The sequence below is a fragment of the Lygodium microphyllum genome, chromosome 15 (assembly GCF_053477565.2).
Source record: "Lygodium microphyllum isolate KBCC chromosome 15, Lygodium_microphyllum_v1.1.10, whole genome shotgun sequence".
In the NCBI taxonomy this organism is placed as follows: Eukaryota; Viridiplantae; Streptophyta; class Polypodiopsida; order Schizaeales; family Lygodiaceae; genus Lygodium; species Lygodium microphyllum.
In genome coordinates this window covers 146310226-146334607 of record NC_141149.1, presented here as the reverse complement: position 1 = coordinate 146334607, position 24382 = coordinate 146310226, and the positions used below count along the sequence as shown (strand labels likewise).

At 43.5% G+C, this 24382-nt stretch overlaps 1 protein-coding gene across 9 annotated transcripts in view; it reads left to right on the top strand.

Annotated features, from left to right (window-relative positions):
- LOC148025193 (varicose-related protein-like) overlaps positions 1-24382 on the top strand; it is a 162914-nt gene continuing 138532 nt past the window's right edge. For 4 of the 9 annotated variants that reach the window (XM_087694986.1, XM_087694981.1, XM_087694985.1 and 1 more), the window contains exons 1-7: positions 5-600; positions 719-768; positions 963-1119; positions 1262-1489; positions 1583-1711; positions 21748-23280; positions 23425-23784. In XM_087694986.1, the coding sequence (XP_087551112.1) occupies positions 199-600; positions 719-768; positions 963-1119; positions 1262-1489; positions 1583-1711; positions 21748-23280; positions 23425-23784 (2859 nt within the window). In that variant the 5' untranslated portion in view covers positions 5-198. Of the gene's footprint in view, positions 601-718; positions 769-931; positions 1120-1261; positions 1490-1582; positions 1712-21747; positions 23281-23424; positions 23785-24382 lie in introns of those variants that run through there. The other 5 variants (XM_087694982.1, XM_087694983.1, XM_087694980.1 and 2 more) reach the window with 4 other exon arrangements.

Sequence of the window (24382 nt, the reverse complement as noted above, 5' to 3'; positions counted from 1 at the left end):
GACCACCCATCCCATGCGTGCGAATGCTTATTAGAACGATCATGATATAAACTAATAAACAAACCGGTCAGTATTCCTTACTCTTGACGCGAACCTCGTACAAGAGCAGTAGCAGGCAGGTATGGTAGATGTCTCGGATTATTGACCAAAGGCCTCCTCCCGGCCCTTTCCCCTCCTCCATCCCTCCGAAGTCTCGTCATGAGACCTCAACCGCAGCTGTGGCAGTCTCAGCATCCTTCCGCGGAGACGCAGGATGACGATGATACTCAACCGGGGTTCTCCCCTTCAGCGAGACCAGTTTCCCCTTCAATGCTTGCCAGTCCTCCACCTGCTGCGAGGGATATCTGCCGTAAAACGCTGAAAGGCCAATTTCTTTCAGGAACACATTCAGTATACGATGTAGATAAACAGCTCCCTAGCGACTCTTCGCAGAATTTAGAAGTTCTCCCTATATCCGTTTACGGCTGGGACCCTGCACTTGTTGCTGGACGACAGATTGCTGTAAATCGAAGGTATATCTGCTATTGTCTTCGCCCTGGTTCTATCCGCATACTGAGCAGAAACGTGGTTGCATGGGGTCTTTTCCAAGGTCATTCACAGGTGGTAAATCACCTCTGTTCACTATTCGTCCATAAAATTGCAGTAAGATGCCATTGTATGATGGAAGTGTTGCCGAGTTTTGCAATTTAACTTGTTTCAAGTGTTTTGTTGGCTGTAGAAAGTGACAGACATCAGTTTTTTCGGGGAAAGCGTACACCTGGTAGCTAGGTAAAATCTCTCATATCAATAAGAATTCTCAACGCAGTTCATCAATGGAGAAGACTCATGCTAGGAGGACTGTGAAGTGTCTATGACAATGAAAAGGCTGATATAAGCCAAGCTACAGGGTTTAGGATTATTCAACACGATTTTACTGTTGTTGTTGCACCAGAATATTCAACAGGATTTTAATCTTGGTGCAGCACCAGTTCAGATGGACGCCTTTTTGTCTGGAGAATTTTGGACGATCTTGATGTAGATGGTAAATGTCAACTTTCAGAGCTTATTTTGTTAGGCATACAGTTTGAGGGAGAATGGAAGGACATTCATCCTCGTGTGTGTTGGCATCCCCATTCTCAGGTATAAAACCTTTTCCTTGTTTGCAATATTTTCGTTACTTTGCTCCAGCTCCATAGAAAAAGTTCAACCTTTTGAACTTGTGCAATGAGGTGAGCTGTCTTTTCTGGTGTTCTGCTAACTCTCATCTCCTTTGTCACTGCAGGAGTGTCTACTGGTTTGCATAAGCAAATACATACTGAAACTAGATTTAAATGAGATAAGGCTTAAAGCTGCCTCTGTCAGGTTTTCAGCAGACAGTTTTATAAATTGTCACATCACAAACTTGATGACTGGGGTGCAGTTATTAGGCATGCATGATGACGATGTGACAGATTTATCTGTGTTATCAAGAGACATACTTTGTATTGCGTCAGCATCTAAAGATGGGACGGTTAGTGATGCTGATTTGTCTGGCTCTGCTTGACACTGCTCTTGATCTTTGCAAAGGTTGATTGATGTTAAGTAGACCTGGTTGACCTTATAGGTGCGTGTTTGGCAAGATGGCATGACCAATCCAGTTGCTGTTTTTATTCCACATGATGGACAACCTGTTGCTTCAATTGCTTTCATTTCTGCTCCCAATCAGGCTGATGAAGCTGTTCTACTCACTGGGGTAACATCTGTTTTATTTCACAGCAATATGGAATTTCTATCACGTGCGAATTTGTAGCCAGGATAAATATTATGGAACTCAAATGATTACAGATGGTATTAGCAGCAAAATCAGCACTTCTTTGAAAGAGAGCCCATAGGAAGTTTTTTGTTTTTTGTTCCTTTCATAGGAAGTTTTTGAAAGAGAGCCCATAGGACATAAGGATTACATTCATGTGTGCTTTTCAAGTAGATGAGGAAATAGCAAAAGACTTATCAAGTGGGTGCTCACGTGTCTTGGTTGTCAAGTGGTCCTTCAGTGAATGGTAGCTTACATTTTGGGAGATATTGTCTGGTTATGCCAAGAATAGAATTCCTGGATGTCTATATATTACTCTGTGCCCTTATGGATTGGAAAGAAGTTTCGAAATATCTCTAATGGTCTTTTTGGCAAATGTGATGTGTTGGGATGTAGAGATGATTGTATTGCCATGTTGAAGATCATACGGGGATTTGCTGTTGAGCCACTAATATTAGGGTTTGCACTAACCATAAGTTACAATGCAGTAATTTCTAATCATGTCTTCTTAAAACAGCCCCATAAAGTAATTAATGCTGATTAGCAAAAAAAAGAGAGGCTTATTTTTGAACACTAGGACAAATGCACCAAAATCCTCTATAAATAAATAGAGTCAGTTAATGCAGGCATCCCTTCATCCATGATTATTATCACACTTTAGCCTCAGCCATCAGCCTTCTACGTCACATTGCTGCCCGCACCCCATCTGGAGCTGCTGCTGCTCCTGTCCATATCAGCCTGCTGTTCAGTTAGAGGACATCGCCATTAGTGGATGACTTCTCCAGCGAATTGATGCTCATCATTGTTCAGCATTCAGAGAGGTCCCTGCTTGCGTGGACGGGCTGCTACTGCTGCCTTTTGCCATTGTTTTGCTGTTGGAGGAGGCTGCCCTGTTGCCACATCATCGGGCAACCTGTTTTCTTCCTGCCCAGAGCTGTTCTATTGCTGCGTTCTCATCATTCACTGGCTGCCCCTGCTGGTGACATCAATTGCTCCAGTCCATATCAGCCTGCTGTTCAGTTGGAGGACATTGCCATTAGTGGATGACTTCTTCAGCGAATTGATGCCCATCATTGTTCAGCATTCAGAGAGGTCCCTGCTGCATGGATGGGCTGCTACTGCTGCCTTTTGCTGTTGGTTTGCTGTTGGAGGAGGCTGCCCTGTTGCCACATCATCGGGCAACCTGTTTTCTTCCGGCCCAGAGCTGTTCTATTGCTGCATTCTCATCATTCACTGGCTGCCCCTGCTGGTGACATCAGTTAATACATTAGGCGGCTTTTCATCAGATTGGAGGTGTCCTGCTATGTTTGTTCGTCTAACTGTCTGTTCAGCTGCTGATGTAATCATTAGAGCTGTATGACCTGCTGTTGGAGGAGGCTTCCCTGTTGCCATATCATCAGGCAACCTGTTTTCTTCCTGCCCGGAGCTGTTCTATTGTTGCGCTCTCATCATTCGCTGGCTGCCCCAGTTGGTGACATCAGTTAATGCATTAGGTGACTTTCCATCAGATTGGAGGTGTTCTGCAGTGTTTTTTTGTCTAACTGGCTGCCCAGCTGCTGATGTCATCATTAGAGCTGTATGACCTGCTGTTGATATTAGTGATCTGATCCACATCTCTGTTTGGGCAGACACGCATTTTGCTGTCACCTGCCAGCTAGACATGTATTAGACTCCGAAGGACTGCTGCTGCTGTGTTTCAGGATCCATCTTGAGTTGTGACAGTCTCTGACATCACTCTCAGTCACCTCCGCCTGAGTCCTTGAGACATGGAAGTTTGAAGATCCCTGACTGTATGGTTCATATTATGATTCATTCATTCTCATTTCCCATTCTATAGAAAGTGTTGTACATGTCATGGTACACTTTGTGTTTGCTATGCCATTTCTTTACATTTTATTAGAGCTGGTGTTTCTATAAAGTTGCCACTTAGACTCCGGAGGACTGATACTTTTGCATTTCGGGATGCGTCTTGAGTATGACACACTTTGACACCTGACTTAGTTATCCCTCTCCTGGTCCTTCAGATATGAAGGTTTCGAGACCCCTTGATTGTATGATTTATACTAGTTCATTCACTCTTATTTAATGTTCTACATATAGTGTTCTATGTGGTGTTGTATACTTTGTGCGAGCATCTTGCAACCATCCAAAAAGCTTGCCAATCCAAAGCGATGAGAACACCTTGTGAGATGTCTTCCACATTTTTATTGAAGCAATCTCCCTCAGAGTCTATGCCAAGGGATTAGTATTGAAACCATCCTTCCTTTTTATTGAACGCTGGTGGAACCCTAAAATGCACTGATATATGACAATTTACAATAGTCAATAAATTATAAAACAAATAACACATTGAAAATAAAAGAATTAAACACTTTGGGCTAGATCATCCTCAAGGAATTGAGACAAGATGACACATGATTGGTCCCAAAACATTGGTGTCCCTGGTGGCTTTTTACCTTAATTGCAAAACATGTGCTGTACAGCTCAGAATTGACCGAGCAAATCGTCCAAGAACATTTGGAATAATAAGCTGTCCTTTGTAACTAGCAACCACCAAGTTTAATTTACCTCTTGATTTGACATGCATCTGGGCACAAATTGGGTCAAGAACACTTGCATTTAGGTCTCTAATGACTAGTCGCATCAAACCCCAAATTGCCCTTGGATTACAAGTACATGCAAACACAAATTGAGTCTTGAACACTTGCATGCAGGTGCTAAATGACTAGTAGCATCAAGTCCCAAATTGCCCCTTTGCTGGCTATTGCATGCAAATCAACCCACCAATAGATTAGAATCTCACCTATTCTACTGTTCATTGTTTGAATTTACATGAATCTCCTTTGAATTACTGAGATATGTATCTAGACATTCCAACACCACCATACAAACCCCAGTCCTTATTGGTTACACATATCGAGCCCTAAAAAGACGTGTCCAAGGCGACGATGCAAAAGAGACATCTAGAACTGTAGCTACTGCGATAACATGTTAAGTGACCGAGATACAAGCAAGGGATAGAGGGTACTAGACTTGGCACCACGTGCAATAACAAGATTCCTACGGGTAATCTTCTTTGAGGAATCACCAAAAGAGAAAATAACCTGCATCATTCAAGGTGCCAATAGAGCTAAGGCTCTTTGTGAGAGCTGGTACATGATGTACATGATGAAGAGTGAACATACTACCTGAACCAAACTATAGCTGGACATCACCAATACCAACTATCTCCAATGCCATGTCATTATCTAGAGAGAGAGAGAGATCCAGTCATATTGGGATAGGAGTGAAACCACTCTCTATGAGGGGTCACATGAAAAGAAGCCCTAGAATCTATCAACCAATACCGAGTATATCTTGACAAAGTATCAGCCAACTGTGAAGTATCCAAGGAAGAAGCTGCCAATATGAGATCATTAGACACGTTTGGTTGCACCACATTAATCTTTTGAATCTTGATGTTAGGCTTGTTAGGCACAATGCTGCAACCATTATTCTTCTCTTGCACTTTCTCTTTACCCTTTTCTTTGCATGTGTCTTTGCGCATTTTATGGTAGTGTGGCTGAATATGATTTGCTTTCCCACAATAATGACAAGTAAGACTGGACTTAACGGCCACAGGACTTACTACGAGACTGTCCATGTGTCCTAGATTGAGACCTTTGAGAGTCTACCCTGGCCAATGCATATGATGTATGGGAAGCATCCACATTATTTTTTGCACCTTTTTTGTCAAGAGGGCACTCTTAACATCCTGCACTTTTAGCCCATCCTTTGAAGTGTTAGCACATAAAGCTATATGGAAAGTGTTCCACGACTCAAGTAATGTACCAAGTAGAAACAACGGATGCAAAGTATCCTTGAACTCAATCTCCTACGAAGTTAGATGGCTGATGATGGAATGAAACTCATTCAAATGTGTAGACATAGATGTCCCTTCCTTCACGCGAAGGTCCATTAACTGTTTCAGCCAATATATTTGAGATCCAGGACTTTGCTTGTTATAAAGATTCTTAATCTGTGTCCAAAGCTGATATGCAGTCTGATTTTTAGTCACAACATTGTGGTGAACTTGCTGAGAGAGTGATAAAATGATTATGGACCTGCATAGCTTATCTAGTTCAGCCCAATCCTCGGCATTAATGTTTTCGGGTCTAGCACCCTTATTTTTTAGTGCTCTAACCTGCAATTTCTGCACTAAAACCTGCCATATCTGTGTGTTCCAATAGCTATAGTTGGTTCCATCCAGTTTTCCAATATTGAAGATAGCATTGTCCTGAGAAACACCAGCCATAATGAGACCAAGCAAGTGCATAGAAGGGCAAAACAAGCTGCTGTAATTTCCTGCAAACCAGCCCCAAACCACTGCTAAATCAAGCTGTAAACAAGAAAGATTGCCAAGGTAATGAGCTGTCCACAAACTACAATCAAGAAACTGTCAACTACAAGTGACGACCCTCATAAAGAATGCATAGGTCAAAATTGACAGGCTGCTGTAATAAATTGCAGCAATAGGTCAACAACCCACTGTGAGTAATCAAGATGAAAAAGCCAGGAACAACCGGCATTGAAGACTATCACAACTATAGTTTGTCAGTAACCATACATGCAATAGGCATAGACATCATGCACAGGGTAGTTCTCAAGGGTAAATGAAGAGAACTCCTAGATGCATAACCCATTGAGCAAAGCTCAATACATAACTGAGAAGCATATAAATACCATTGACAACACTTTGATAGACATAAGTGCTAGGTCCAAGTCAAGAGATCAAATTAGCCCACGATAGGCTAATTGCATCCAATCCAATATATATCAAGAGAGCATGTACATGTCACAATGAGTCCCATTGTCTCACTGTAATACACTTAAGCTCAACTGCAAATATCAAGTGCTCTATGTAACATCCAAGTGTCAAGTAGCGGCTTCCATTGGAACAAAGGTCGAATGCTAGATAAGCATAAGACGCTCAAAATGTTGTGTGTGTAGCATCTAAACATGCCAGATCCATGTGACAAACATCCGGAAGCATGGGACCCGTGTCATGAGGACGTGAAATTTTAAGATGCTCTAACCTTGCTGATAACATTTGATTAAGATATTGATCAAATGTGCAAGATTGTTTAACACATGTGATGCACATGATAGTTATTTCATGGTAACAGACCAAGGACCCTAAGAATGTAGCAGGTGGCAAATGCAAAAGTTATTATATAATAAGTTATGTTTGATAGGTACTAGGTGGTATCTAGTGTCAGATTTTGGGCTAGACCAATTTATTGGCCACTAATGTCGGTGGTAGCATTAGAGATTAGGCATTAATTAATTAATTAATACCGGTCTAAGGGCTAATAACTGCTCAGGGATACTTGGAAGACAAATGTGCCTAGCCAATTTAATTATTGGTTGATAAAATTAATTTTTTGAGCACTAGAATAATTATTAAATTAATCTTCAGAATACATTGAAAATTAATTTAATAAGCTGGATAATGCTGGAAAATGGGATTAGAAGGCTGTCACCAAGCAAAACTTGCCCATGCAAGTGGAAAATATATTTTTAGGTGCTGGTGGAGTCTATTCCAGCCATTGTGAGAGAGGAGGAGGTTGTTAGAGAGCAAGGAGAGGCTATTGACGTGATTTGCAGCCACCAGGTATCAATCCTATAGCAAGTGAGGGCAATTTGGAGCCGTCCAGGGGCAGATGTTAGTAGCCCAAGGTCCTTCTGGTGCAGGTGACAGCATGCAGGAGGGGGCAACAATCTTTCTGGTGGTCCTAAGTTGTATATGATAGGTTCCATGGCTGTTTGAGCGGGGCAATAGCAGTTTTTTAGTGTTTCTTGTGATGAAACTTTGAAATTTCTCTCTCTATAGCAGTCTCTCTCATTCCCTAGTCATTTCTCAAGTTATCTCAGCATTTTCCAGCAGTTTGGGCTATCAAAGGAAGAGGTTTCAATCAATTTTTGCTGTAAATCCTAATTTATGGCAAAAATTAGGGTTTTGATAGTCGCCTTGGGATGCTTGCTTAGAATTGGGGGCCTAATACTTGAATTCCAATAGCTGAAATTGAGGAATTTTAGAGAGATTCAAGAGGCCAGCCAGCCAATATCAGATTTGGGGTTGAATTTGTCTTTGAAGGAGTAAGGTGAAGCCAATCCCCGAGCAAACCAAGGGGTAACTTGGTTTGGAGGCTTGCTGGTAAGTTTTGACAGCAAGAGGCACTTGGATTAGTGGAGGAGATTAGAGGATCTCAATCGTACTCCTTCCATTTGCAATATAAGATAAATAAATACTGAAAGGGGTACCAGTTTTGGGGCCAATAGGGTGTCCAATGTGCAAGATTAATTTGGTAGTGTAATTTTCAGTTTATGTGAATTTTATTGTTACTATACTTACTGCTTAATCAGGTTTTTTACCACCCTATTCGAGGAGGAAGGTTGTTTTCATGGTTCCATCGTCGGGATACCATCAATTCCCTTGAATTGGTGGGCCGGAGGCACTTGATTGAAGGTCAAAAGCTTTGCCCTAGTGCTCAGATTATATTCAGCTGAGCATTACACCAAGAATGTCTTTAGATATTGAGATGGGATCAAGCAAGGATGATGCCTCTCAATTTGAAAATTCACAAAGTGTTGGGGAAAATGCAATGCTTGATCTTGGACAAGGTACGAAGTATGGGTAGTAAGGAAGAACATGAAGAAATGCCTGACTTCACGGAAGATGAAGATGACATTACTACTCCTTCGGATACTTTACCAGGTATGCCAACTCCACATTCTTTGTTGACAATGAAGTGTTTAGTACATGGAAAAGAAAATATCATTTTGCATGATGATGGTAGTACACATGATTTTATTTCTGCAAAGTTAGTGAAAGAATTGAAATTACAAACTGCTCCTACGCATTATTGCATTAAAGTAGCATTCTTAGGCACAAGGTATAATGGAACACAATAGGTGCATGATCTAGAAATTCAAATTGATGAATATACTGAAAGAAAGAATTTTCTAGTTGTACCATTACAATCCAGTGATATTATTTTAGGTATGCCTTGGCTGAGAATGAGGGAATCAGACAAGAGTTGGGTCCTTCTAGGCCTTCAGAAGTTGATGACCAGCAAGAGCAAGAGCAAGAGGAATTTGATGACCATCTTAAAGATCAGCTGATGATAGCAACTAAAATATTTGTGTAATTGGGAAATTATCATCAGTTCATACACTTTTTGAATCCCTTAAAGGAGGATAGTAGCATCCATAATAGTGAATGACAGCCAATGTCAATAAAACCAAGCTCCAATCTCAACTCAATAGCATGTTATGAGCACAACCAAGCATGTCACATCAATGGTATACACAAGTGTAGCATCTAAAGTGCTCGGGAAGCATCCAATGGCAGTAGGCATACAATATCACTGATAGAATAGTGTGTTGCCTTCTTATGCCAGCAATGAAACAACCTCTGCAAAAACTGATCCAAAAAATGAGCTCAATGCGGCCCACAAAGCATCTCCAAGTGACAACCGAACATCTACCAGTGTGGCAGCATCAAATGAGCATCAGTAAGCATCAATACAAGCTCCAAAACACTAATAAGTGTGTTGCCCCAGATAAATTACAGTAAACGACTGCTGTATACACCGGTGAACTGAAGCTTAGGAGCTCAAAGTCAATGCATACAATAACGGAAGCCCGTGACCCGATGCCCAAGAGTACTAACCAAGTGTTAGAAGCATTCACTCGCTACAAATTATGAGTAGGAGGTGTAGATGGTAATCAGGGACATTAGGACAACATCAAGCACAAACACTGCAGACCTGGGCTGAGGGGCTGCTGAACCAATTGAACCAAATTCTCACTTTGACAATGAGCAATGCCTTCTCAAGAAGGCTTGGGATAAGGTCCTTTAAGTTTAAATCCAATGGAGGTGTGGTTGAAGAGGCACAAGTGTTGGAAGCTCACAGGGAAAAACGTTTTTACTTGCTGCCCTCAATGCTGTGACAAATGAGCTGCAACCCAAGCTCCGATAGGTGTCAAAGAATCCACACTTGAAGCCTCAATAGGTCTTGAAGAGTACTGGAGCAATGGAAGATCAATATGAACCTCGAAGGTTGAAGCTATGGCTGCCAATGGAGAAACCTTGTTGTAGGTATTCGAATGGAAGTTGAAGCAATGCCGGTTTGGGTCCAAGCTCTCAGTGAAGATGGCTTTGATACTAGTTGAAGGGAATGAGCCATAAATGGAAGCAAGAGCTATGGTGGAAGGAGCAAGAGCAAGAGAGAGAAACACACACTGGATGTGGGAACTCCAACAATCACAATGTGCGGCCGGCCTTCCCTTATTTAAATGTCACTGAAAGAATAAAGAATGAAGTGATAGTGATGGGTGTTTGCCACCTGCAGTGTACAGGTGTGCTGTTACTGGGAGTGTAACTAATACACGGGCAGCTAGGCACAGGTGCCTTTACCCCCAACAAAACAAGGGCTAAGCAAGAGGAATTGCCAAAATGGTTAGCTTTCCACAAACTGTAATCAAGTAACAGTCAAATCCAAGTGACTATCCATAGATAGAATTCATAAAATTGAGATGACAGGCTGTTGTAATAAATTGCAGCAGTATGCTAAGAACCAACTGTGAGTATCTAAGAAAGAAAGAGTAGGAACAATCGGCAGTGAAGGTTGTCACAACTGTAGTGTGTCAGTAACCATACATGCAGTGGACATAGACATCATGTATGTAGGAGATCTCATGGTAAAGAGGAGAATTGCCAAATACATAACCCATTGAGCAAAACTCAATACATAACCTAGAAGCATATAAATATCATTGATGACACACTGGCAAACATAATTTCCAGGTCCAAAGTAAGTGTCACAAGGATGTGAAATTTTGAGATGCTTTAATCTTGTCGATAACATTCGATTTCAGTTATTAATCAAGTGTGCAAGGTTGTTTAGCACATGTGATGCACATGGCAGTTATTTCATGATAACCAGCCAAGGACCCTGAGGATGCAATGGGTGTCAAAGGAAAAAGTTGTGATAAGTTATACCAGTTGGGATTTGGGGGTCAGTTGGTGTTAGTTTTGACCCTAGGACAACTATTTGTCCAATGTGTTAGTGGTGACACTAGGGACTAGCATTAATTAATTAATTAATGCTAGTCTAAGGGTTAATAGAGGTTAGGGACCACTCCAAGTTGCAAATGGCCTAGCCAATTTAATTATGAATGGATACATTTAATTTTGGGCAGGGCCAAAAGGGTCGAAATTAAATTCGAAAATTATTTAATTTTAAAAAATAATTAAATAGCTGAATAATGCTGAAAAATGGATTTGAAAGGCTGCCACTTGGCAAAAATGCCCATGCAAGACTGAAAAAACGTTTTTGGGACTGGAGAGGGGAATTCAGTTCATTTAGCTTGCAAGAGAGAGGAAGGAGATGCTGTTGGTCTGATTTGCAGCCATTGGAAGACCTTTTGAGGTAGCCAAGGGCAAGAGAAGGCCAAACTGGAGCAGGATACAACAGTTCTTTTTTTCCTAGTAGCTAGTGACAACAATTTGGGGCCTCTTGAGTAGCTAGCGATAGCACTAAATACTCTCTAGTACAGTCAGCAGCTAGATATCAGGCTTTTCTTGTGCGAAAATAGGAAACTTCTCTATCTTTTGGCATTCTCTCACCTTCTCTAGCTTGTGCTCGGTCATTCTCAGCATTTCTCAGCCATTGGATCATAGATCTCAGCCAAATTTGGTGGACAGCAGAGAGATCTCTGTTATAAACCCTAAATTTTTGCAGAGATTAGGGTTTGATAGCCACCTTGGGATGCATGCCAATAGGAGAAGGCATCATACACTGAGTTTAGCACTTGAACTTTGTGTAATTGTTAGGGAATTCAAATGCTAGCCCATTCATTATAAATTGGGGTAGCATTTGACCAATTTGTGGTTCTAGTTGTACAAATCTTGGGTGAAAGGTCAAGGGACAAATGGCCTAAATCTCTTGTTGATTCTTATTACAGCCAGGGGCTTTTGGATCAGCTAAGGAGATTGTGCAATCTCAGCCTGTACTCATTCCATTAGCAATCAAAGTTAAAGAAATACCAAAAGGGGTGCTAGTTTTGGGGCAAACAGGGTGTCTAATGTCCAAGATTTTTAAGGTAAATTGTGCATATCAATTTATGTTTATTTGCCAAATGTTGTAATTAAGTGCTTAATCATGGAATTACCACCCTTTCCAAGAAGGAAGATTGGTTTCAGTAAGAGATCAAATTAGCCCACTGTAGGGTAACTGCATCCAATACATATCAAGAAATGAGCAGAAGAAGCTCAATACATTAGAGGTGTAGCATTCAAGCATCCAAGATACATGTGGCATATATCTGGGAGCATAAGGCCTCAATAATCCTCAAGCCCTTATGTAAGAGTACGAAAGCAACCAAAGTATAAGGCCTCAATAATCCTCAAGCCCTTATGTAAGAGTACGAAAGCAACCAAAGTATAAATCCAATGCTCCAATACATGTAACCAAGGTCAAATCACAGTTCAATAGCATCCGATTAGCATATCAAGACATGTAGAATCATGTCATACATCAGAACAACTACTGAAGTGCCCAAGAAGTATGGACCTGCAATAGACATGAATAACTGTCAAAATCAAGTCAGTGAGAGCTCGAATGGATCCCAAAAGCATGCCAATACATCCTCGAATGACTCAGTACTAATGCATAGGCATGTGATCATCAGTAGAGCTCCAAAACTTTGAGAGAGGCTGTTCCAGAGGTATTACAGCAAATTGTCTGCAATAACCAGCAATGGCTGACCTTACACAACCCAAACGGAGCTCAAGATCAACTAAAAAAACATCACAAGACATTGGGTAAGCATCCTCCAATGATCCTAGCATCAGATAAGCATGTGGCATAGCCGAATGGCATCAATACATGATAGGCATAAAGTTTTCCCTGTCAAAGCTTGCTGTCCAAAATTGTGTACAACAGTAAATCTCTGTTAAAACTGAGCTATTCAAGCCCAATCCAATCCGCAAGAGACTCCCAAGCATTAGATAATCATCCGGGCATTAAAACCAAGCACCAGGAGCATCATAGAAGTGGGTGAGAATGGGTTACGTGCTGTCTAGATCTGTAAACAGCAAGCTGTTTGAACATTCAGCCAATGTCAGAGCAAATGCTGCTCAAAAGTGTAGTGTACTCCAATGCAACCAAAGATGCCCAGGGAAGTTGCTAAGTGATTGGCCAAGTGTCCAAGTGAAGGGACACGTGAAAGTAGGCTGCTATAAAGCAGGGGAAGTGCTGCGAAAAAACAGGTGCAGTCCATGCTGATGGGGCTGAGGGTTTTTCTACTATTGCTGCCCACTATGGAGAGTTTTCTGAAGCTCAAAGATGTGTATTTGATGCCGAGAGCAAGCCTCAACAGGTGAGAACAAGCTGGGTTGAAGATAGAACTCAATGCATACCTCCGGGTTAAGAAACCATGGCTGTTATGAGTGAACTGCTAGAGGTATTGTCACGGGCTGAAGCAAATGTTGAGGAAGCTCCCGAGTGCAAGGGCAGTGATACCAGTTGAAGGGAGAAGCCTTGAGTGGAAGCATGCAAGCGAAAGCAAGAGCTATGGTGGAAGAAGCAAGAGAGCAAGAGCAAGATACATAGGATATAGGAACTTGAACAATCACAATGTGTGACTGGCCTTCCCTTATTCAAATGTCATTGAAAGAATAAAGAATGAAGTGACAGTGATGGCCGCCCACCACTTGTAGTGTACAGGTATGCAAGTACTGCCAGTGTAATGCTTTCATGGCTGCCATAGCCAGGTTACACCCACCTCCGTTTGAGCACTTAAATCTCTTCATCCATGTTGAATCTTCACAAGCTTCCTTCTAGACATCTCTTCCCATGCTTAGGTTACTTCACCCTGGCATATAATAGCAGGAAATTAGCCACTCTATGCACCAGCATTTCGAATATTGCAGCTCGCTAGTTGAAATTTGTGCATGTCTCTGTCGTACGTTTGGATCTCCACGCACAGGCCGTGATCTGTTCTGCAACTATAGGGCAATGAAAGCTCACTAGAAGAGCTTCTCCCTCATCAAGCACAGGCAGTTAGGCACAGGCGCCTTTACCCCCAACGCAGGAGGGCTGGCAATGTAGTGGGCAGGCTAGGCAATGAAATATTGAACAGATAGGTTGGAAAAACTTCCTTTAAGTTGGTGATGACCTTTGGGTGGGTGTGGGCAACAAGAGGATGAAGGATGGTTGTTAGGAATGATCAAGGAGGCATGTGGGATGCCCACAAAATCCTCTTTTACAGAGGATTTTTGGGCATTTGTTCCATTGCTACAAAGTAAAGCCTCTTGTTTTTGGTAATTATATTAGGCATTAATGCATGCCTTAATTTTAGTGGCTCAACACCCTCTCTTAGGCCCTGAAATGTCCCGAGATGGAGAGAGAGTCACTTCACCCTCTTTTTACCCAAAAAGTCCCACATTAGAGAGATGGAGGCATTGGACTAAGGGTGTGGTGATGGGCTGCCCAAGGGCCTACCATGATCACAATGCAATGGTTATCTTCTTTTTAGTAGCCCAAGTTAATGGATCTTAGGTTTTTCTTTTTCTTTTCTTTCCCCCATAACAAACCATTGTGTGGCAAGGGTCTTGGTGTAGAGGTGTAGAAGAGGTACACAAGGAGGTAGATGAGGTGATGATGGGGGTAAACCTGCCATGGAACTGCCAAGTGAGACTACCAATGATAATTGCTACAAATATGGTGGATCCAAGTCCGCCACTTTTTGATGAGATAAAAGGGGAGTATGCTTACACAATGTTTTTCATTCCTTCCAATGCCAATGCATGGGAGATGCAAGGGGTAATACAAGGTGTCATGCAAAACAAGATGGAAAATAACATGCAGCAGTACCACTTTGAGTGAAATGTAGTCCTCCAAGCAGCAGGATGTCGTAGGAGACTTCAGGCAGTATAAATGCAGGTTTGCTGGCCGAGATGGCAGCTCCATGATCGGTCATTTTACATGCATAATAATAGCATATATCATGTGCCATTATAATTCAATAAAATATTTCATATTAATATATTATACGAAATCATAATTACTTTATTATACTATATTATTGTACTTATATATATTATTAATGTACTTCATACTAATGACCATAAGAATCATATCATATTTGATATGTAATTATAATTTGACAATAAAATATCAACAATCATATGTAATATATTTATATTATGTATGAATATGATTATAACTATAATATAATTATAAATAAATATCCTACAAATATGTAGTTAAACTATGAATGCCATACATAACTATTGACATATCTAATATTGATAACCTTAATAGGAGGAATGATGACGACAACAGGCTGGCCATGAACATCAATAGAATGCAGGCTGTGGCAGTACTAAGTAGTGAATTAGTGTCCACAGCATCTGAGAAGGGTGGCAGCAGCTTGTGAACCTCCTGATCAGCTGGCAGAGATGGTAGAAGTGTCAGAGTGCAGCGGTGCGGAAGCGTAGGACTGAGAGTGAGAGAACGCAGAGAGAGAAGGGAGAGAAAGAGACAGTGTACACTGAAGATCTGCTGTATAAAGAATGCTGAATACAAAGATATACACGGGCGCAGTGCGCTGGACTGCGTGTCTCCACCTCGACAATGCGACCTGCTGTCCACCTCGAAGTCTGCTGCAGTCTGCACTGTCTGCTGTCTGAAATCTGCGAACAGAGACAGAGATCTGCACGGCACCGGTCTGTAATCTGCGACAGAGAATGAATGCCAGACTGCTGAAAACGTCAGCAATAAATAGGCGAAAATCTGCCTAGGATGGGGCGCCAAAATAGGGCGCAGCCTGATAAAAATCAGCTGCAGGCAGTCGGACTGCCACGTGGCAGTCCGACTGCACAGTCCGACTGTGCAGCTGGACTGTGCAGCTGCTGCCTGCCTGAAACCAGGCTATGATCTCTGACACCCCCTCTCAGAGCCTGGACAGGGCAGAAGCCTGAGGGATCTGGAATGTTGCCGAAGTAGAGCCTGAGGAAGCGCCTTCGTAAACAAATCCGCAAGATTATCCTCCGTCTTGCAATACTCCACAGTGATGGTCTCATCCAAAAGCTTTTCTCGGATGAAGTGGTACTGGATCTCAATGTGCTTCGTCCGGGCATGAAAAACAGGATTCCTCACCAAGGCAATGCAACTCTCATTGTCACATCGCAGCAATGTAGGACGAGTCTGGGGGCACCCAAGCTCCTCCAACAGTCTCCGAAGCCACACAACCTCGCATGTGGTGGAAGACGCGGCCCGATACTCCGCCTCAGTAGACGAAAGGGCTACCGTGGGCTGCTTCTTGCTACTCCAAGAAATAACACCTGCACCCAAAGTAAAGCAGTAACCTGTTGTAGACCGCCTGTGGTCCACGTCACCGGCCCAATCCGAGTCGCTCCAACCTGCAAGTACAAGATCTGACCCATCTGTCCCTGCGGGGTAATGAATCCCCAAATCAGACGTCCCCCTCAGATACCGAAGTATCCTCTGAGCAGCCTGCCAATGCACCGTCTTAGGTTCACTCATGAACCTTGCCAAGAGCCCAACAGCAAAACATAGATCAACCCTGGTGTTGAGAAGCCATATCAAAGACCCTATCAACTGTCGATAGCGGGAAGCATCCGCCAAAGGAGAAGCTGAGTGGAAAGTGGCCTTCCAGTTCGGATCCATAGGAGTAGAGAGGGCCCGACAATCTTCCATCTCAAAAGACACCAAGAGCTCCTGTACATATCTCTGTTGGGAGAGAAAGATCCCCCTCTGAGACTGATAAATCTCATGGCCTAAAAAGAAATGGAGTAGCCCTAAATCCGTCATCTCGAACGTCCGATGTAAAGCTGACTTTGTCTCCTGGACCTGCTGTGCATCATCACCTGTGACAATCAAATCATCAACATATAATACAAACAGCACACAACCATCCTCGGAAGTGTGAACATACAGCTGCGGATCGGCCTTGGACCGCCGATATCCCAACTGAGTCTGGAGGAACGAATCAATCTTCTCGTTCCAAGCTCGCGGGGCCTGCTTGAGACCATACAGGGCCTTCTTCAACCTGTAGACTTTCCCATCTGAAGAATCAAAGCCAGGAGGCTGCTCAACGTAGATCTCCTCCTTCAAATCACCATTCAGGAAGGCCGACTTCACATCTAGCTGATAAACAGGCCATCTCCTATGGCCAGCCAAAGCAAGAACAGCTCTAATGGTTGCCATTCGAGCTGTAGGGGCAAAGGTGTCATGACAGTCAATCCCTGGGCTCTGGGCAAAACCCTTAGCAACAAGGCGAGCCTTGTGCTTATCCAAAGTACCATCACTGAGATATTTGGTCTTGAAGACCCACTTGACTCCAATCACCTTCTTCTTCGGGGGGCGTGGCACAAGTGACCAAGTGCCATTTCTCTCAATAGCCTCCAACTCAGCTTCCATAGCTTTCTTCCATGGGGCGGACTGTAAAGCCTCCTTCACGGAGGTGGGCTCTCGATCCTGCATAACTCGGGACATCAAACAATAATTGGAGCACACAAGCTCCGAAGAATGCGCCTGGTGCCTCCGTGACCGCCGCGGACCATCCTGCGGTCCCCACTCCTCAGGAACCCCCTCGATCCCTGAATCACGGAGTGTGTCACGGGCCCAGCGAGGAGGAGGCCGAACCTCCCCTCGTCGTTCTCCATCAGTAGAAGACTCTGGAATGTCCACCGGTGGTAACTCCTCAGAAGGATCCGGTGGAACAGTAGACTCTGTGTCAGAAACAGAATCATAATCAAACGGCACAGGCTCCAGTGGAACTGTAGAAGGAGCCAAACTCTCCCCTGGATCTCCAAGAACGGGATGCTCCTCACCCGTTGAAGAAGCCGGAACCTCCACAAACCGCACATCACGGCTAGTATATACATCCCGCTTAACGGGATCATAGAGTCGGTAGCCTTGGGACTGGGAGCTGTAGCCAACAAATACCTGTTTGCGGGAAGCCGCTTCGAATTTGTCACGGTGAGCTTTGGGGATGTGAACATAGCATCACACCCAAAGACCCGAAAGTAAGAAACATCTGGCTTTGACCCAAAATACGCCTCAAATGGAGTCATCCCTTCCACGGCCGAAGTAGGAGATCGGTTAAGGATGTGGACTGCAGTAGCCACAGCCTCGGCCCACAGAACCTGGGGGGCCTGTCGGTGCTCCATCATGGTGCGCGCCATCTCGATCACACTACGGTTCTTCCGTTCGAGAATACCATTTTCTTGTGGAGTATTCGTATTGGCAAACTCCTGGTGAATTCCTCTATCTGCACAAAACCGAGCAAATTCATTAGAGACAAATTCACCTCCCTTGTCGGATCGCAAGGTCTTCAACTTCCGGCCTGATCGGTTCTCCTCAAAGAGAAGCCAATCCTTGAAGTGCGAGAAAGCTTCTGATTTTAGTGCCAAAAAGTAGGCCCACGTCATCCTGCTATAGTCATCCACGATCAGCATGAAGTACGAGCTCCCACGCAGAGACTCATTCCTCATAGGGCCACATAGATCCGTAGATACTAACTCCATCAGTGAAGTAGACCGCCGCGAAGCGGTGTGGGGAATGACATCCCTATGCTGCTTCCCCCTTATGCAGGAGACACATGGCTGCTGGCTCACCACTATATCCGGCAACCCTCGAACAAGCTGTCCCCGTGACGCCTTCCGAAGATAGTCATAGTTCAGGTGACCAAACCTAGCATGCCATAATTCAGACTGTGACTGTGAGGTAAGAAGAAGAGTAGAGAGGGCAGTGGAAGACTTCAGTTTGTAAATGCCGTTCTCCTCATATCCAGATGATAGAACCTTCCTCGATTCACGATCAAGGACTCGCACTGTAGAACTGTCAAACTCCACCAGAAGACCAAGGGAACAAATCTTATGGACTGAAAGGAGATGGTACCCCAAGCCTGGTACATGCAAAACCTCTGAAGTATGGGTGCCACCTCGTCCATCCGGAATAAGCTGCATCTTACCCCGACCTGCAATAGAAACTGAAGAGCTGTCTCCAATGAGAACCTGCCCACGCGAAGGTCGCAGCTGGGCAACACCATCTGATGAAGGAGTCATGTGCCGTGAGGCACCACTATCAATAATCCACTCTCGAGATTGGGAAGCCGCCATCGCAGCATCAGAAGCATTCGGTGAAGCGTCCTCAATGACAACTAAGTGAAGAAATGCAGCTGATGAGGGTGCAGCCACCGCTCCAGAATCCTTGGTTTCCTTCTTCTTGGTGTCCTTCGAGTCTTTATCAGGGCAATCCTTCTTCCAATGGCCAGTCTTTCCACAAATATGGCATGTGGAGTCTTTGTCCTTGTCCTTCTCCTTGTCCTTCTTGGACTTGTTATCCCCCTTCTTCTTCTTTTGGTCCTTCCCCTTCTTCTGAGAGGCTTGACCTGTCAACGTCTCCGTCTTGGAAGCATTCTGTCCCTTTAACTGTTCCTCTTGGTCCAAGACCATAGGAACCAACTCCTCCCACCGAAGAGTAGACTCTCGCCCCGAAGCAATAAGGGCAGAGTAGAATGTACCGAATCGTGGCGGCAACGGGGACAAGAGTGTAATCGCCATGTCTTCGGAGGAGATCGGCTTCCCCGCATTCTGAACCTGCATCTGTAGCTGCCTTAGCTTGTTAATGTGTTCCCTTAGCGAAGAAGACTTATTGACAGACAAGGTCCGCATCTGTACCTCCAAAGAAACCCTCTTCATCAGGGTCATCCGATTGTACATTTGATCAAGCTCCAGCCATATCTCACGAGCCACCGTCAAGTGCTCGATGTGAGCAATCACGGCTGTAGTGCATGATAGAAAGAGAAAGGATCGAATCCTGGCATTTAGTTTGTCCCAATGAGACTGGGCCCTGGCCAACTCCGCACGAGCATCGGAAGAGAGTTTGGACTCATCTCTTACCGAAGGCCGGTCAATATCTTCCTGTACCAACTCCGCCAAATCATAGGACTCCAGAATGGCCAACATCATAACGCGCCAAATGCGGTAGTTGTCGCCGTCGAGCTTCTGATCTGTAGGAAGAGCCGGTAGGACAGGCACCTTCCGGTCCATAATCGCCTGGAACTCCAAGTCCATCTCTGTAGACATCTTCACCTGCAATGCCTTCTCAAACGCAAAAGCAGCCCCCTCTGACTGGGTAAACTCAGCCTGCTAAGGCTCTTCCGCGTCCCGAAGCTTCTTCACCCGCCGGAGGCGATGAAAAAGCAAAACCTGCACTTTTAGGTTGAAAACTCAAACTTTCTCTGCGACAAACAGCAGTAAACAGCAGCAAATCCACCACCTGTACTCCTTTCCTGTGCGCCCACACTCGTTTCAGCCTTGTTCCAAGGCGCAGCCCTCCTGTCTGCCCTTAAACGCAAAAAACGCAAATTTGTGTCGCGATGGAAACTCCTCTTCAGGTTGATTCTGCGCTCAGTCAGCCCTCAAACACTGCTCTGATACCATGTCAGAGTGCAGCGGTGCGGAAGTGTAGGACTGAGAGTGAGAGAACGCAGAGAGAGAAGGGAGAGAAAGAGACAGTGTACACTGAAGATCTGCTGTATAAAGAATGCTGAATACAAAGATATACACGGGCGCAGTGCGCTGGACTGCGTGTCTCCACCTCGACAATGCGACCTGCTGTCCACCTCGAAGTCTGCTGCAATCTGCACTGTCTGCTGTCTGAAATCTGCGAACAGAGACAGAGATCTGCACGGCACCGGTCTGTAATCTGCGACAGAGAATGAATGCCAGATTGCTGAAAACGTCAGCAATAAATAGGCGAAAATCTGCCTAGGATGGGGCGCCAAAATAGGGCGCAGCCTGATAAAAATCAGCTGCAGGCAGTCGGACTGCCACGTGGCAGTCCGACTGCACAGTCCGACTGTGCAGCTGGACTGTGCAGCTGCTGCCTGCCTGAAACCAGGCTATGATCTCTGACAAGAAGGAGGGCGGCATCTCCCAAGGCTGGATGCAGGCTGAGGCCAGGAGATAGCAGGGGCAGACCTCCAGGACTGGCAATGCAGTGGGTAGGCTGGGTGGTGCTGTAAATTAAAGATGGCCAAGGATTTTTGCCTCTAAATTTTGGCCACAACCACTCTTTATCTGTTTAATTCCAAATTCCAAACTTAAGTTTTTATAAGGAGGCAAAGCATGATGGTCTAGGGCTGAAGAGATGTGACATGTATTATTACCTTAATGCATCATAATAGTAGAGTTCATTACTTTCAAATAGCCATGACTCTTAGGGGAGAAATTCTGATTAAAGCTTGAGAATACGAGTACTGTTGTTTTTTTAATTGGTTTTGAAAAGCCTCCATAACTGAATAAAGACTGTAAAAGGGTTCTCATGTTTGCAGAAACTCAAAGGTGAGCCATCAACTCATTTTACCTTTCTCCCTCAGCCTTATCATGAATCAGCTAAGGGAATCCTCTAGGTCTTCTTAGCCTTTGAGTGCAGGCCTTGAATGTGGTTCCCTCTAGTGATGTTTATTATTCAAAGATTTAGCTGGGTAACAGTTGCGTGTTCAACTAGGGATATGCTATGTATTATACAAACTTGCTCCAGCAGTGACAGCTAATGATTATTTTTGGCCTTGTGAGTCTCTATTATTTTTCCACCAAGAAAAGAATCTATATCAAATATACTTAGCTGAACAACTTAAGGTAAATAGCACATCATCCATGCCAAACAAAAGGAAGGGAGCATTCCCCATGGCTCAGCTTTGAGTGCTGTCAATTTCTTTTCATTTTTTTTTCTTGCATTCCTTTTGTGTGTGCTTGACAAGTAAGGTAAGTACATCATTGATGCAGAACAAAGTTAAAGAAGCATTCCCTATTACTTGGATTTGAGCGCTGTCAATTTCCTTTTTTTCAGTTTTGTTGCATTGGGTTTTTATGTTATGTAACAATTTTGATGCAGGGTCCTTCAAATCACAGCTTGACACTTTGGGTACCTTCAAAGTCCAAAAAGTCCTTTGATTGTAGCATGTGGTGTTCTGTCCAGACATTGGAGTTAAAGAGCTCTTCTCAGGGTAATACGGATGAAGTGTTTTGTAATCAACTGTGTGTCGTACCACAGTCAGGGATTATCTTGCTTGGAAACTCAAAGAAACATGCCATGTACTCTATACATTTGAATCTTGCAAAAAGCATATGTGCAACACGAATGGATTACCTGGCTGAATTCAGCATGTCTATGCCAATACTAAGTCTCACAGCAATGGCCGACATTGGGGTGAATTTCAAGGGCATTATTCAGGTTTTCTGTGTTCAAACTCAAGCCATTCAGGAGTATTTTATGAATGTATCATTGTGCCTTCCTCCTTGTTCAGCGGAATCATGTATTTTACCATCGTCCTCTGCAACACCTGCACTTAATAATGTGGACCTTTGCAAAAGATTTGTTTGTGACAATGTTGAATTGAAAGAGGATCCATCACATAAAGGCAATCAATCTTCTTTAGATCGAAGGGATGATTCTATTTCAGGTGTTCAGAGTGTGTTATCTGAACACAATCTCATATCTGATTCAGGATCTGGATTTGGAAGCTGGGTAGAGGTGCCAAACTGGGTAGCAGCAACTTTAAAGAAGGCTGTTAAGATTGGATCTACAAAAGAAGCACCCGATTTAGTTGGAGCACGCTGTTTGAGTCCTTTAGCATCTGTTTCAGAAGGTTCAGTGTCAGCAGATCAGAGCACAATGGCTTCAAGCTGTGATACTTCTGAGATTTCTGTTGTAAACCTGTCACTGCGACCTTTGTCATCAGGTGAAGAGGAAAGGGAATTAAATTCGGGTGATAGGGGTCCCAGTCGAGTCACTACACTTATTGGAAGTAAAAGCTCACAGCCTATCTTGCCTACTGACCTCCGCAACACAGCATGTTTTGAACATGCTGCAGGTGTTGCAGACAAGGTAAGCATTAGAACAGGTCAGGAAGTCACACTTTCTGTCAAGAATAAAGAGGCCACAGGTGAAGAATCCTCTGCATTAGATAAACAAGGGATGATCTGTGCTACATTTGGAGAGCAGGAAGAAAGAGAGTCAGAGATTGGACATTGTGTAATTCCTAGCTCTGAAGAATTAGGTGTTGACAATGAAAACACCTTAATGATTTCTAGGGAGCAAATGCCTTGCAGGTTTTTAGGGGGTGGTGGGATCTTGAAAGCATTGCCAGATCAGTTCATCAAGGAAGGTGCTAACATTTCCAAACATCCAGAAACAGCTCTCTCTACAAATAATTCCAAGAAAAAAAATAGAAACAAAAGCAGAGATAAAAACACTGTAGCCACTGTGGCCCCAGTGCTTTGTCATACTACTCAAATGCAGGCCTCATCATTCGAAGACACAAACCAGGCATTTGAGTGTAAAATTGAGGATAATGTAAAACATTCTGGCTTAGCATTTGGGAACTTGGTTGAACAGATGACACTAATGCAGAAATCAGCAGACCAGGTAAGTACTGGCTAGACTTATTCAAGTCTGGGCATCCACAGTTGTTTGCTTCTTTTGTCTTGAATTGTTATCATGTCCTTTCACACTCTCTTTTCTATCCTTGTCTCATATATATAACCTTGTGATGTTGGTTTTTTTTTGCAGCTCTTAGGATCATATAAGGAACTAGAAAGGCATGTTTCAGAATCGGTTGTGAGTCGTTTGTCTATAGAAACAAGACGTATGGATACTGTTTTTGGACAAGGCTTAGGGAGGTGTTTGAAAGATTCCATGATGTCTTTTTGGAATGATTTTGACAGCAATGTGAAAACCATGGAGGCTTTTCAGCAAGAGTGTTTTCACCAATTGGTGGAGGTGGTAACAGACTCCTTGGATAAGGCAGCAGTGACACTATTCAATCATGTGCTCAAAACACAGGCTCCTTTATTTGAGTCGAAGATTTGCGAATTGAGTTCTATGTACTCTGATGTTTCTATATCAACAGCACTAGTTCAAAGTTTAGAGGTCAGCAAAAAGTGCTTCTTGTTTGCTTTTGAGATTCCAGTTTTCTTTGGATTGGTATCCTGCAACTTTGTCTTGTTGGCTAGTTACCATCTTCTTTAGTGAGTACTTCTTTGTTGGTCGTGATATACTGCATATAATATTGCTATATGCATCATCAAAGGGTACAGAAAGACCGTAGCAACATGAGAGAATCAGTTGATCCACAAGAACTCATACATATCTCTAGAACTAGTTGACAGGTGTAGAAAGACTCTGCACATAGGCTGGCCCATGAAAAATCTAGAATCTAGATTGGACTTTGCATACGATTTTCACTTAAAGTGCATACAAGGAAGATAAAGCTTGGAGAATTCTGAAAGCCCTTGCTTAATGGAAATGATCAACAGCTTAAATGGGTCTAGATTTACACCTTCATGCAGATCGGAGCTCACACCAAGACAAGAAAGGCAACCTAAGTGACCCAAACCTGTCATACTACAGGCAAGCCAGTTGATAGATGATTAATCCTGAATGGGGTATGCCATATGTTGCTATAGGTGAGACCAAGGTGCAAAAATGGGCACATAGGTCACTGATAGGGAACGGAACTATACAGTGG